Source organism: Cloeon dipterum, chromosome 1 (assembly GCF_949628265.1).
Source record: "Cloeon dipterum chromosome 1, ieCloDipt1.1, whole genome shotgun sequence".
Lineage (NCBI taxonomy): Eukaryota > Metazoa > Arthropoda > Insecta > Ephemeroptera > Baetidae > Cloeon > Cloeon dipterum.
In genome coordinates this window covers 3,735,200-3,749,891 of record NC_088786.1, presented here as the reverse complement: position 1 = coordinate 3,749,891, position 14,692 = coordinate 3,735,200, and the positions used below count along the sequence as shown (strand labels likewise).

The following is a 14,692-nucleotide window of genomic DNA, read 5'->3' as shown; positions in this document are numbered from 1 at the left end:
AGGTAGTGTTTGATTAAAAAATTTCAAAGACAATACTTCATTACGATGGTTTATTCAAAAAAATAAAGTAGTAACAAAAATTCACGCAAAAATAATGAACGTTAATATAATGTCTTGCGCAAAAGTTTAAAAAAATCCATATATTTGGTGTGAAAGTCGTCTTGAGTAAACATCAAAGTACAGAAAGGACAGCCTCTATAGGCAAAACTCAGTTGATATCTGGGCCGCCATTACTTAAATAATAATAGCAAAAACTCCAACTCCCACACCGATGTAATCTGCTCTTTCTTTTCTTACGTTTAGCTAAAAGAATGGGCCAAAGTACACAAGGATATCGAGTGATTATTGCCAAAATCGGCTACGGAGTGGACTGCACAGTATTCATTAAGCAAATCGGACTTCAAAAATATGAGGATATTTAACAAGTTAAGATCCTTGCATATCACCTGCCTCAGTTAGGCCTCTTGCGGCCGACGCGCCTTACTTCTTCAAATACGCTCCAGCAGCCTCATCCAAAATCCAGAGGCAAGTTCCCTCGGGTTGCACTCTGCCTGCTGGCAAGTTCTCTTTGTCCACCAGTATTCTCTGCGAATGAAGCAATGGTTCAAGAAAAATAATAGCCAATTGAATGATAATGAATAGAGGTCTCAGCCGCGAAATTTAAGCGGCGGCTGGCGGGGCCGGCTTAGCTGAATTTTTTGCCTGGCGGCGGCTGGCCATTTTCACCGGTGGCTGACAATATTTTCAACGTGAAGTTTGATCGTGTTTAACGGCCCAAATGGCCAGAGGACATATTTTTCTTCCGCACTTTTTAATTTTTGACCCTTGGCTGCCCTCGTGACCCAAAATTTGCCGGCTGGCCCAGCGTGGCTGGCTGCAGGGTTTCATAAAATTTGCTTACCGCCCGGTTTTTTCTCTACATTGCGGTTTTCAACGGGTTTTACCACTAATTTTTTACCAATTTCTTGCGCAAGATATGCAAGAAATTAATTTGTTCCATATTTCCCCTTTGAAAATCTAAAATTTGCGGTCAGAGTGGAAAAATTTCGTCTACAGTGCCGATTTTTTCTTTTCAATTGCCTCAATTTCAAAAAAATTTCTCTTTCACAATTTTTAAAGTCGAAGTAATGAGCTTTTTAATAATGCGGGATTTTTGCAATCCTGGCTGGCTGAGACCTTGAATAATGAAGCATCTTACCTTGACCATGTCAGCCTTTCCTGCTCCAGCCATTGCAAACACGCAACACTCGGCATTGTTGAGCACCGGAAAAGTGAGAGTAATGCGAGCAGGCGGTGGCTTTGGTGAGTTGGTGATCGGAGCTACCCAGACTGTCGTTTCCTCCAAAAGGTTGTGATTGGGAAAAAGAGAGCAGGTGTGGCCATCAGGACCCACACCCAGCAGGAGCATGTGGAACTTGGGCAAGCAGTCCGGCGAGAAGAAGACGGCCAGCTTTTGGATGTAGTCTTTGGCTGCAGCCTCCGCTGAGTAAGGGAAATAGTCATTAGCTCAGATTGATTTTCAATTCTATCTCCCAAATACCTGTGAGGTCAGTGTTGACAGAAATGAATTGGTCCTCTGTAATGGGCACTTTGCCAATCAAAGCGGTTTTGTAGGCACCATACGTTGAGTCGGAACTCTCCTCTGGGACAATCCGCTCATCACAGAAGAAGAATCGCCATTTGGACCAATCAGTTTTGATGTCTGGTAACCCCTTCTCCAGGAATTTGATCAATGATCCACCTGTAAGTTGGTATTAACTTTATGTTTTTAATTTTGTCTTAATTAATCTACCAGAGAGTCCAATTTTGAAAATCTCTTCCTGTTCAATAGATTTGTTTGCTGCTTCTTCAATTACTGATGCTAGTTTAGCAACCAATTCTCCTTCATCCTTCACTACAACAATAGTTGGGGCTTCGCTGCTCATTTTACTTCCAGTTGCCAGTCAAAGAGCACAAGATATCACAGATACCGAATTTCTTGATTTCCCAAGAAGATCTGAAATTGTTTACCTTAGGCGTTAGGCAAATAAATAATAAATTACAGCGTTTAGAATTTTAAAATAATTACCTTCGTACATAAATTAAAATTAGAAAAAAAATTAATAGTGTTTAGCCCAATTTAAGAAGGCAAGAGAGTCAAAAAGGCAAAAATCAATATCTGCGAAATTTTTGTTTGCAAAAACCCGGCAGAGACAAGCCGCAAAAAACCGAGTTACATAATATTATTCCTATGCCCAGCCATGTCAAGAAAATACATAAATTTGAGACACGTTGATTATGCAAACATCACAAAATCGTACACTCACACCTCTCGTTTTCCGGCATAAGATTAACATGGAGTTAGGACCGTCCTTACATGGGTCGGGCGCCCTAATCATGTGTGCGTGTGTGTGAATCAGAGTTGTGATTTTTCTAAATCAAAATGGCAAGCACTTTAATGGATGGATTTTTTAAATCTTTATGAAAAAACCATTTAAAATATACGTAGGTAGTTTTAAGTTTGAATGCACCATTTCTGATTTCGAATTTATGCGATATGTATTATTTGATTGAGTTTAGGGATTGGTGACTGGTAGATAGTAAAGATTAGACTGCTTTTTGCAAATGAATTACAATACTTATGCAGTAGAATAAAGAATAATATACGTACAGACTTCGCCGACTGATATGCTATGCACCAACAAATTGCGGCAGAGAGGCTTGATTCCTTCGCTGTGTCGGTGTCCTCTGCAAAATGATAATCGATTTAGAGGTCATTAAAAGGTTCGATGCAGTGCGATTTTGGGCAAATTGTGAACAGGAAATAATTTTTTAGCTATTTAGTGCATTTAACGTACCAAAAATGAGTGATTTAGGACAAAAACACTGTTAATTAGTCATGTGTGTGTGACTTCGCTTGAAACAGTGACAGTCTTCACCTGACTCCACCTTAATGGGGGCGTAACCATGGCAACTAACGTAGGCGTGGCAGTGGCAGTGGCAAACAAACTAAAATATAAAGTAAATATACATACATACACATATTTATATTTATACTATACATACATTAAAAAAATACATACATAATACTGCTTGCGGGCAAGCCAAACTAGATAATAATTTATTATTAATGTAATGATTTCTTGCTTTCCTTCAAGATCGTTCATCTTTCAAAAATCATATTATTAGAGATCTAACAGAATCTTCTGGCAGGTTCATTTGTGCTTCTTACAATTATTAGACGTGCAGTCTCACGTAAGAAAACTGAAGCAATACTTAAAGTGGAATGATACATACATACTGGGCAACAATTGAAAATTATATAAATTGTTGGATGCCTTAAACAATTGACCGATAAACAATTTGTTCAACAATTTGCAATAATAAAAAAATACCTTCCTACAGTAAAAATTCAAATTTTGCCAATTTTCTCCAAAATTTACAGTGCTTGAACATATTTTCTTGGCATATTCCGATTCCTCTCGTCGAGATCTGTCCAATTGTGTATGCCACTTATTGGGGAAACTCTTGGTTTTGAAATAAAATCGGATTTCAATTAAGGAGACAGCCATTACCATTTGAGAAGCACGGTAACTTTCCAGCCAATTTTCTCAAAAAATTACAGCGCTCCTTAGGTCAATTTAGGCTTTAACTGAATCCTAAGGGATGAGTTTATGCATTGGCAACAAGCATTTTCCAGGCTTTTCCAGTATCATTCCTCTTTAAGTGAGTTGTTACATTTTTAAGGCTTCATGTTACTCTTTGGGTTTATAATTTTTAATATAAATAATTTTTGCAGGAGTCACGTCAAACTGAAATGGCCAGCGATTCTCAAGAGGCGGCGCTGAGCATGCACTCGTTTAGTGACGAACTTTCGTCGATGCCTGTATCATTTCAAGTGTTGAAACTGAAGAACAGTTTGTTTGTGTGGATCGGCAATAGTGACAACAAGTGCCTGAGTGACCTCAATTTGGCCATGGTGGTGCCCCCAGAAGAAATCACATCTGTGAGGCTGATGGGAAACCTGCTGACACCTTCGTCAGTGCTCACCAAAAGACTCTGCAAGAAACTGGGAAAGCCTGTTTACTTGAGCTACAACTTGCCACAAAATGACAACATGCTTCTTGAGATCGTTAACAAGAGGCTGAACAAAGAAATAGAAAATAATCTTGACAAATTTAAATAAAAAAAGCAAATTGATGATTTAAACTTGGTCCATTAAATAGCAAACATATAGTTTTATTTCATACACATAATTACAATTATTTCAGCAGTGTGAAAGCCATCACTAAATCGCACTTACGCGTTTTTTTACAAGTTTTTAAATAAGGTATCGCTCAGTTGCATATTTTGGAGGATACATAAGCCATACGGAAGCCCAAAAATAAAAGAGCTCTGTTTACCAGCTAATATTTATGTGCCATTCAATCAAGGGTATTTGTGAAACTTAAAAAAGGCTTATAAAATATTGAACTGACTATGAAACTCATGACATGATCTGCGAAAACGAACTGGGTTAACAATCAGTGGGTTTTAAATGGACAATCACTGATACGAAAGTTAATGAAAATTAAGGAGCAATCCCACTTTTATGATTGCGAGTGAAAGTATTGTGTAGTTAGTTCCAAATATCACAGGATGCAAAAATTTTTAAAACACGAACATGGTTAACTTTATCAGTATCTGTACTCAACTCAATTTTAGAAAACTGTCCAGTCCAAAATTTATATTTTGAAAATTCCCACATTGTGATGAGGCAGAAAAATGCTTTTCCCCTTTTTCTTAGAGGTTTAAGAGCTTCAATATTCTCTTTTGCTGGGTGGTACCAAGTGCGTTGGCAGTTCTGACGGCAAATCATGGCCATCAAGTTTGACGTTGATCAAGTGCATTGCCAGAGCGAACTCATCTGCATCCATCATACCGTCCTTGTCAACGTCAGCCAACTTCCAGACCTTTCCTAACACTGTGTTTGGCAGTTTTGACTTGATCATCTCCGATTTGGCCGCTAAACAGCAATTTAATTGATTAACATATCCAGTTATTAAGTATTTATTTCACTTACCGGCACCCGTAATCTTTCCGTCGACAGGTCCCAGGCTGTCAAAGGTTGTGTCAGTCTTGTACCGAAGTTTGGCAACAACCCATTCATGATCTCCAGCGCCTTCATCGATGCCCTCCCCCTTTTTGTAGCCAAAGGGACTTTCTTTGTCATCTACATTAACAAAGGCACCACCTGGGATGGGCAGAAAGCAGCACAGGTCAATAAAGTTTCAACGCTCTTTAAATTATATCTCCTATTTAAAGTGAGTTTAAACTGACACAATTAACCAAAAAAAATGTAAACAATCGTCTGGTTCTGATATTAAGTTAATGACTTTAAAATAACTTTTAAGTCTTTATGATGATTGAATACCTTTAAGAACTGGCTCAATAGGGTTTTCAGCTTCTTCTTTGGTAATTAGGCTCATCAATGGCGCAATATCTTGTGCCAGCATTTTGTCAACAGTCTCTAACAAAGCTGGCCTCAGTGAATGGAACTTGGTGAAGTCCTGGTTTTGAAGAAGATCCTGCAGTGCAAAGATTTGTTAGTTGCGAATGCAATGAAGAATTCAGTCAAATACATGCCTGCATTTTTTTCAGCTCCGGGAAATCTCCCATGGAGATATTGTGCTGTCTCTGGATCTGTTCGTAAACGCTGCCCAGATTTTTAATGAGCTCCTTTTTCTTGCCATCTTTACCAAACACACTTGGCATGTCGTTTTTCAGTGTGGAAATAATGTAGGCGTGGACCTAAAAACAAACCATTCCTTTCCAAACAATACAACAATGTATAAGATAAGACGCACTTTAGCAAGACGAGCTCTTTTAATTAGATCGTTGAGCTTGCGCAGCGCTGCGTTCTTGGGAAGCGATTGCAGGTCCTTAAACAAATCCTGCTCTTCGTCTTCAAAAAGCCTGCATTTTGTCAAGTTAGTCGAGGTTATCTCGAAACAACGGTAGCAATAATTTTACCTCCTATTGACATCGAAGCGGAGAGGTTCGTCCCAGTAAGAGCCTATATACACCCTGGCGACCTCAGGTGTGTTGAGCACTTTGCCCAGACTCCACATGAGCGCGCCGTACACCCGCATGAGCTGCTGGTGGTCCACCATGTCAGCTTTGTTGAGAACGATTCTGATTTTGTCATCATGGCCTCTGAGAGCTTCTATGCTGCGGCGGAATTCGTCGGAAATGTCTAGCTTGTGGGCATCAAAGAGTAAAACTATTCTGTCTACCCTTTCCGCAAACCACTCCAACACTCCAGTGAAATCGTAGCTAAAAACATGACATGAATTGAGGTCATTGACATTTAAGTGTCATTCAGTTTGGTCATTACCCTCTGTCTGTTCTTTGTTTTTCTCCAGAGAGAATGCCGGGTGTGTCGACAATCGAAATGCCTCTTAAAACAGGGCTGTCCAATTGAGAGCACTGGAATCTATTGAGGAAAGCGTTGCCGAACTTGCTCAAAGGACGGAACTGCTTCTTAGGATCGACAACAAGGGCGTTTCCAGGAATCACGCCAGACACTTCACCTAAAAATAAAAAATCGTAAAAATAAGAATTGATAAAATTATTGTGTTTTTAAGTACCGTGCATGACAGCAATGAAGCTGTCTGTTGTTGGCTCTGGACCGATTCTGATGCCAGGAAAGTCCTTTTCGAGCAAATACTTGATGAAGGTGGTTTTGCCTGTCGAGTACTGTCCAACCAAGAGGATCATCGGTTTGGCGTCGAAATCAGGGTCCTCCAGTTTAGGAGAGTGAAAATCATGAAACTGATAGTACTGCTCCAGAGGAAGAAGTTTCTGTTTGTATATCTGCTTGAGGCCTTCGACCACCGTCTCATAGACCTCGGTGGTCTTGCTTTTGTCCGATTTCATGAAGCTGAACATGATGTTTGCTGAAATCACAATTTAAATATATTATCAATCCAAACGTTAGCACTCATAGGAGAATAATCGTTTAGTCCAGAGCAATTTATGCCATCATGTAATTCTTGTATTATTATCATCACGCCGACGCATAATTCAGTGGCAAATTCATTCTGAATTGGACGCGTGTGTGTGTGAGCACATAAAGAAAACTGTAAGTGATCTCAATTAGGCAGCAAGTGGGCGTATCCGCCAGCAATAGATTCTCAAAACGAGACAACAGGAATAAGCTTCTTCCAACTGCATTATAGTGCGCTTTTTCTCAAGAAATTACGCTCATGCATGCACTGGCAAATCAATTGATTGCAATTGATCAGGGCATTGATGTGGGTCAAGACAGAAAGATGACCACAATTGATGTAAGTTGAGCAGATGTTTGCTCACCAGCACTTGGAGGAAAACAAATTTCAGAATTGTTTTCATTATCAACCTTAATCGCCTCCTTAAAAAAATAAGAAGCAACAAAAAGTCCAAGTTGTTTTCATGCAACAATGCAACAGATTTCTTACTGGCAAACTGCGAATTTTGAAATTTATTGAGATAAAGTCCAGCAAGAGTACAGCTGATAGTGAAATTAAGCTATAAAGTCGCAAACTAAATGAGAAATTATGGAATGGCCTGTCAAAATGACATTATCATAAAGAATGAGTCATTTAAAGGAAAACGATTGGGATTTGCAGGATATCACTATAGCGAGTGAAAGCGTGTAAAAGTAGACAAACGTTATCCGCGAAGAAAATCTTACCAAGCTGTGGTCTTCAACTAACTTGAGAGGAAAATAGTTGCACTTTGGTGTGGCTAGACTCAAGTCGAAATATTACCACACACGCCGACCTTATCTTGTGGTTGTGGCTCTTGTCAAGTAGTTGTTCTGTTCCAGTTCGGACGTGTTAGCTCACTGCACCTCCTGGCGGCGTTTGCTCAAGTGGCAGACCAAGTTGGTAACGCCCCTCTTTTGCCACAGAAGTCATGCGCCATCGCGCCGTCATTGGAATAATGAATCAGCCTGCTCTCAACGATATCTCATTCAAATTACTATTTTTCGCACTAGTTTTCTCCATATTTGTTAAACTCGTTCTTATGATAAGGTATAAAAAGGCATTTTTGGATGTAAAATGTATTCTCTTTATGTATTCATATATGCAATGTTTTATCCAAATTTCAACGGTAAATTTACAATTACGTAGAAAAGAGAAAGGAATCCTTTCATCGTGGATGCGTTCGTCTTGCTTTGCGTATTTTTCGAGCGTGCAATGCAGCATTAGTAGCAGATGTTGCAGCAGGCGTGGCACTGGAAAAAATAGACATGAATAAGATTAAAATCGAGATAAGAAAGGCGAATCGATTTATTAAAATTTGCTAACGCATAATACTGACCTAAAAACTGGAACTCCTGTATTTCCCGTGAAATTGAACGTCGGCCTCATTTCAGGGTTGAACTGGGGAACAGACTGGTTAGCGTTGAAATTGAATCCCCCCATATTTGCAGCATTCGTCTGTAAATACACCAAAAATTTGTATGTTAATATTATATCATTGTGCTGTTAAAGCTTCTAAAAGCTGGGCTCTGAGCGGCTATAAAGGCTCTTCAGCACTAGATATAAAGCAAACTGCTGGTGTATTAGATCGAATAGGCCTGGCTTCATTTATCTTGTTTGATAAAAATTGAAAGTTGCCAGTGAATATTTTGTAAATGACAGATCTAGTTTAAAAAGATAGTATTATTGGTTCTTTAGTAATGAAAAAAACGTCTCAACATTATCCTACATTTTTACATTAAATGCTAATAAGCAGCAAGATATTTTTTATATAATTTATTCATGAATCTATTTTAAAGATTAATATTTTCGCATTTATTTCGATTAATTACGTTTAAAAACTGTGCTCGAAAATTGGATGCAGTTAAGTGTATTTTACCTGCTGTGGGGCTGGTGGGAACGCCGGAGATGGGTTGGCGCCAAAATTAAATCCTCCAGGTTGTGGGGCTGCACCAAAGGCAGGGGTGCTGGCGGCCGAGCCAAAGCCAGGGTTCGCAGCCTGGTTTGAAAAGGGGGTTTGCTGAATTTCAGCTTGCTTGGGGGCCAGCAAGGGATTTGAGCCGAAACCCACGGCCGGCTTGTCCTTATTAGCGCCAAATGCAAAGAAATTGCTGCCAGCAGCAGGTGTTCCAGAATTGTTGCCAAAGCTGAAGCCTCCCGACGGGTTGGCTGCTGGCTGGCTGGCCTGGAACGGCGATGCATTGGCGGGAGTCGCAGCCCCAAACGCGGGCAGAGCGGGTGCTTGGGCCGTCGGTGCTGCGCCGGGCACGCTGAAGATGGACGCTGCGGGGGCCACCTGGCCAAACACTGAAGAGTTGGAGGCTCCGAACGCCGGGGAGGAAGTGCCGGAGGAAGAGAACAAGTTGTTCTGCGAGCCGAAAGTCGGCGCGGCGGCAGTGCTCGCGGCCCCGAATGGGCTGTTTGTGCTCTCTAAAGGTTTGAAGGAGGGGAGTTTGTCGGAGCCAAACGAAGGTGCTGCTGGCTCGCTTGGCTTGGCCCCAAAAGCGATGCTCGCTGCTGGCTTGGATCCAAACGCAGGCGCTTCTGAGGGTTTCAAGCCAAACACTGAAGGGACCGCTTCTGCAGACTTGCTGCTGAATATGGAGGCTTCAGGGGCCTTCTGTCCAAAAGCTGGTGGGTCCGCAGGCTTTGAGCCAAATGCGGGAGTCGAGTCCTTGGGCGTGAAGGAAAAACTCGGAGCAGGAGCAGACTCGGTCAAGGAAGGAAACGCAGGCTTCTTCTCGACTGGCGCTCCAAAGGCGCTGCTGGTCGAGCTTTTAATGTCTTTGGAAGCACTTCCAAACTGGAACAAGGCTGACGGTTTGGGCTCTTCCTTCTGCGAAGACAAGTCTGCTCCTTTACTTGCAAAGGAGAAAAGTGAGTTACTTGGCGAGTCAAGGGTCGACGATGGCTTGGTTGCAAATAATGAGGGTAGAGTTGTCTTGGTACTATCAGACTGTTTTTCATTAAAGAAATTAAATGTTGGTGCCTTCTTGGCAGGTGGCTCAGCAGAGTTTGCTGGCTCTGGTGATTTTGGATTGGTTGACGCCATAGGACTGAACCTTACACCAGCAAATGAGGTGTCGTCCTTGGTCGAACTGTTCACCTTTAGGGGGCTGGAACTTATAAACGAAGTCGGCAAAGGATCATCACTGTCCGTGGCTTTTCTTTTCAATTTTGGCGCTGTGCTAGCCGGAGGCACAATGAATTGTATACTAGCAGCAGCTGGGGCAGTTACTGCAGGGCTAGACTCGGCTGGTTTTGATACTTTAGACGCTTCCTCAGCAACTTTCGCAGCTGGCGGCAATCCGAAGGAGAAGCTTGTTTTCTCCTCTTTGCCTTCTTCTTTTTTCAAAGCACCAAATACAAAGCCTTTCTTGGGTTCATTAGCTCCTTCACTCTGCTTAGGCGCACCAAAAGTGAACAAAGATTTTCCTTCTTCAGGCTTCGGCTTAGGGAATCCAGAGTCAGAGGTTGCTTCCAACTTCTTCGGCGCGTTCGTTTGAGGCGGCATTCCAAAACTGAACTTAGGCTTCTCTGGGCTTTTGCTTACAGCAGCATTCGGTTTGCCAGGATTCAAACAGTTGCATGCAACACATTTCTGCTTGTCTCCTTCGTTCGTTTTCAAGCACACAGGGCAAGCCCACTTTTCAGGTTTCTTCAACTTGTCACCTAGACTGTTGACAGCAGGTGCCGCAGTGGATGACCCAGGTTTTGGCGTCTCGCAAGCTACACACTTGGCCGATTCCGCCTTGTTAGAAATTAGACACTCTGCGCAGTCCCACGATCCGGCAGGCTTTGAAAATATTATAGGATTGGTGATAACAGGGGGGTTAACGGTCAGAGAAGCAGCAGATGGTGGCTTACTGGCTGCTGGCTTTGATCCAGGTTTCAGTGTTTCGCAGCACACGCACTTGGCAGCGTCCGATTTGTTGGACAGCATGCAGGAGGGGCACTCCCACGAACCTTCAGCCTTTTTGAACAAGGAGCCGAATCCTCCAGAGGTAGTGGCTGGGGCGGGGGTGGACACAGAAGGAGCAGGTGGTGTGGGCTTAGCCCTTGGAGTTTCACAAGCCACACACTTTGCTGCGTCGGCTCGGTTATTCAAGCAGCAAGAATTGCAGTCCCACGTACCCTCAGCTTTTTTGAACATGTTACCAAAGCCAGAACCAGCTGGCAATGACATCTTCTCAGGAACAGCAGTCGCTGGAGGCGGCGCATTGGCCACCAGTTTCTGTGTGGTCAACTCTTTTTGGCCTGTGCTTCCAGCAGCAGCAGCTAGTTCCGGTATCTTGGCAGGCGAACCAAATATATGTTTTGAGTCTTGGCTGGGCGATTTGAATGCCACCTGCATGCGCTGGTGGGTTGGTTTTGCGGCAATTGGAGCAGAGAAGGTGAATGGTATAATATCATCTTCCACCACTTTTGTCACTGGTTTGCTTGGGGCAGGTTTGGTCGTTGTTGCTTTGGGAGCAAAGTCAAATGTTGGCAGACCTTTCATCTGGAGCGGGATCTGCGGTAAGTCTACCACTTCTGGCAAATCGTCAATTAAGTCGCTTTGATTCCTCCTGATCTTGTTAACGTGTTTTGGGGAGGCACTCTCCTCTTGTCTGAAATATGTTATTTCCAATTAGAGCAAATTTAATTGAATTGGTTCCGCATGCAGGCAAATCAATCATGAAATCACGGCGCCTTCATAATAGTGCCATTTTTAATTAATGGAACAATCAGGTGTTACATAATCTAATCTTAATTAATAAACTTGATCCCATGTAACTGGTTTTTAACATGAAATCGCAGAAGTAATGACTAAATCGGTTGTTAAGTTCTAGCACATTGATCCTCGACAGTTAAAAAGCACACCCTTTATTTGATTCCCTGGTGCTGCTAACAATAAGTCTAAAACAAGTTTAGAATGTAGATAATCTCTCACAACAGATGGGGTAGTGATTTTAAATCTTTTAAATGAATCTAAAAGGCAGCACTATATTTAACCTAACGCTTACCTTAATGTGTACAGTGGATGATTATCTTTCCAGGCAGGTTTTGATTTAGGCAGAGTCAAAATCTTGGCTGCATCTACCTTTTGCACTTTGCTTGCATTCTGCATTAAATCGCGCACAGTTGGTGCGTTAAGTGATTTGATTGGAGGGCCTGTCTGCTGTTGAGGTGGCGAAGAGTAGTCGTAAATATTTTCAATCTTTCTCTTTAAGTTGCCAGCCTCCCTGTTTGCAACAGATTGATTCAAGGGACTGGCAGATTCCACAGCTTTCAAGAGCCGTTGGGTCACAGCACTGAGTAAAGGGGATGGAGAGCCGTTATTCTGAAAACATCACGTCAGCATATTGTCCAGTCAGCCGAGGAATAGTTACAAACCTCCACCCACGAAAGACTATGGTTGCTGCCATGCCTGTTTAACGGCACTCTGCTGTTGGATGATAATGAGTTCCGCTTAGACCCTGATGAGTTGCTAAGTTCATATGATGTGTTTGGCTACAAGTGATAGGTACAAATAGAATCTGTCAACAAGGTTTCAATGCTGAAACTTACAAAGCAAGGAGATGCTCCTGCTGATCTTCGGTACGCTGATGCACCTCCATAGCAAGTCTTGCCTTTGTAAAATGGAGATTTGGATACATCTCTGTAACTACTGCAAATCTACAAATATGAGACTTTGTGATTTAACAGCATTTTATACAGAGGGAAATTATTACCGATGGACTTCTGATGACTGATGGATCGAACCCAGGCCTCTTACTCTTTGCTGGAGGCTGAGGAGTTATTTTACTCACTTCATTGGATGGGTTCACAGAATTAGGATCAAATACTGAAATAAATTTTATAATTATTAATATAAAAGGACATGAAAGTATTTCTTCAAATTAAGCATAATAAATTTACGTAAAGTCCAGAACAAAATTTCACAACTTACAAAGGCTATAAAGCTGGCTTCCTTTCTGCGAATTTTTGACGGGAGTTTCGACTGGAGCTTCTGCCATGTGATTTTCTTGTGGTACTAAGGAGGAGCAGCCGCTTGTGGACTCACTGCTGTTGGACCCATCATCAGCTATAAACAGCAAACACAACGTCGAATTAAAAGAAAAATTATTTTTTTGAGTCAGCAAACCTGTGATTCCCAAGCCGCTGGAAGTGGGCACCAAATATCTTGCTGGGTGCATGGGCGTGGATGTGGGGAAGAGACCTCTGTGAGGGAATTGGGCGGCTTGTGAGAGCCCGCTGGGACCAGCCTCATTAACAGGTCTGCTTGCTGACGCGCTAGGATCTGTAGAGAAGAACATTAAAGCATTAAACCAAAACACGGCACTAAACCAGTACCTGGTTGGCCAGATGTACTGGGAACTGGTTCCGACGCCCAGGACTCAGGAGCATTGAGTTCCGTTCTTTGCTTTTTCGCGGGTGGAACCTGTGATTGTGGAGAGGGCTGTTGGGATACATCTTGAGAAGCAGTTTGCTCATTTTCAGTTTCAGTTTCCTCCTCGTTAATTGACGAAAACCACGATGTGATGGTACCTGGAATGTACGCGGACACCCGGCGCGTCATCCTCTTCACAAATGCCTAAAAAGAAAATTTTCAGTTTTAATTTATTAGCCATTTGGGATACATTGAGGGCCCGATGACATCTTAATTGAACAGATTTTGCAGCTGTTTGTCAACTAGATAGGACTTGCTTTGCCAATGCACTACAAGTGACTTTGAAAGATCTTGGGGAAATTAGGTCATGAAAAGATGCATCATGCAGCAGCATAGTTTCAGTGCCGTTATCCAACTGTTGCATGGTTAAAAGGCATGGCAATTTGGTTATTAATGCTCCGCCAAGGTTTTTATTTTCAAAACTAATTTTATTCTTTGATATCATTAAAATCAATAATTTTAAATTTTTAACTGATAATAATGATGATCAATGAGAGTCGTATCACTATTTTCATGTAAATTGGCTTGCGGACAAAAAATCGTTATGGGGGTCTCTCCCGCGCTCATGCCGGGCCGGGATGCGTGTTAGGTAAACCATTCAAATAATTGCGGAGTCGTCATTTGAGCAACGATTCACCGCAAAGTCCCAAACAGATTCGATGCAATATTAAAGAGAGATCGTTAGAAACGTTAGAGCAATGGAAAAACCACGAGGCATCCGATGGAGGCGTCGAAATAGGGCTACTTTAGACAGCAAAAAGACCGCGCTTCTGCGGCACCGGTCTCGATACTTACGAGAGAGGAGTCGTACGGTTTTCCTGACTGCGATTTTCTGTTCCTCGACATTATGCTTTCTCTATGTGCTGTTAATGCACTCTAAATTACATTAAAATTGAAAAAATTGCATGAAATACGGCACCACACTTCTTCCTGAACCACTGTAATCACATTTCAACATGGCAGACTCAACGGGCAAGCTCGCCTTCGATTGGATGGTGGACGACTCAAAACCTCCTAGGAAGTCTCTGTCTGGTCTTGGTGGTGCTTTATCTTTCCGCTAGAGGGCATCCAACATTCGGGAAAATATGAGAGCGGTAAGTCGGTGAGGCTGAGGATGTTCGTAACGAACAAGGAACAACACCCAGCCACTTAATTAAGCTGTTATTAGCAATGTTGGAATAATCGTAAAAATGAGCGTGAACGTTACAGAAAAATATAAATGTCACGATAACTAAACTGCAATAATAATTATTGTAATTATTACAGTTGTTAC

General features: G+C 42.0%; 4 protein-coding genes across 5 annotated transcripts; 1 reads left to right on the top strand and 3 right to left on the bottom strand.

Annotated features, from left to right (window-relative positions):
• Positions 1-33: 33 nt before the first annotated feature.
• Positions 34-2,979, bottom strand: Pgls (6-phosphogluconolactonase). The gene is made up of 6 exons (XM_065497312.1): positions 2,838-2,979; positions 2,651-2,727; positions 1,793-1,996; positions 1,541-1,741; positions 1,199-1,482; positions 34-585 (listed from the first exon to the last, which is right to left on the bottom strand). The coding sequence occupies exons 3-6, from the start codon at positions 1,923-1,925 to the stop codon at positions 481-483; spliced, it is 723 nt and encodes a 240-aa protein (XP_065353384.1). The 5' UTR covers positions 1,926-1,996; positions 2,651-2,727; positions 2,838-2,979; the 3' UTR covers positions 34-480.
• Positions 2,980-3,796: 817 nt separating this feature from the next.
• LOC135934751 (proteasome assembly chaperone 4-like) lies at positions 3,797-4,165 on the top strand. Its single transcript, XM_065476712.1, has one exon. It carries the CDS (start codon positions 3,797-3,799, stop codon positions 4,163-4,165), a length of 369 nt encoding a protein of 122 aa, XP_065332784.1.
• A 32-nt stretch (positions 4,166-4,197) lies between these two features.
• On the bottom strand, positions 4,198-7,879 carry Past1 (putative achaete scute target 1). Its single transcript, XM_065497310.1, has 9 exons — positions 7,694-7,879; positions 6,609-6,917; positions 6,356-6,551; positions 5,992-6,294; positions 5,826-5,934; positions 5,605-5,769; positions 5,393-5,546; positions 5,042-5,212; positions 4,198-4,984 (listed from the first exon to the last, which is right to left on the bottom strand). Exons 2-9 carry the CDS (start codon positions 6,907-6,909, stop codon positions 4,779-4,781), a joined length of 1,605 nt encoding a protein of 534 aa, XP_065353382.1. The 5' UTR covers positions 6,910-6,917; positions 7,694-7,879; the 3' UTR covers positions 4,198-4,778.
• A 170-nt stretch (positions 7,880-8,049) lies between these two features.
• Positions 8,050-14,413, bottom strand: Nup153 (Nucleoporin 153kD). 2 transcript variants are annotated; one of them, XM_065483893.1, is made up of 11 exons: positions 14,215-14,413; positions 13,323-13,563; positions 13,114-13,269; positions 12,919-13,053; positions 12,701-12,813; positions 12,537-12,644; positions 12,363-12,479; positions 11,993-12,309; positions 8,866-11,596; positions 8,326-8,444; positions 8,050-8,239 (listed from the first exon to the last, which is right to left on the bottom strand). In XM_065483893.1, the coding sequence occupies exons 1-11, from the start codon at positions 14,263-14,265 to the stop codon at positions 8,155-8,157; spliced, it is 4,173 nt and encodes a 1,390-aa protein (XP_065339965.1). In that variant the 5' UTR covers positions 14,266-14,413; the 3' UTR covers positions 8,050-8,154. The 2 variants fall into 2 exon arrangements, with proteins under 2 accessions (XP_065339965.1, XP_065339973.1); XM_065483901.1 differs by having other exon boundaries at positions 8,326-8,387.
• Positions 14,414-14,692: the final 279 nt, after the last annotated feature.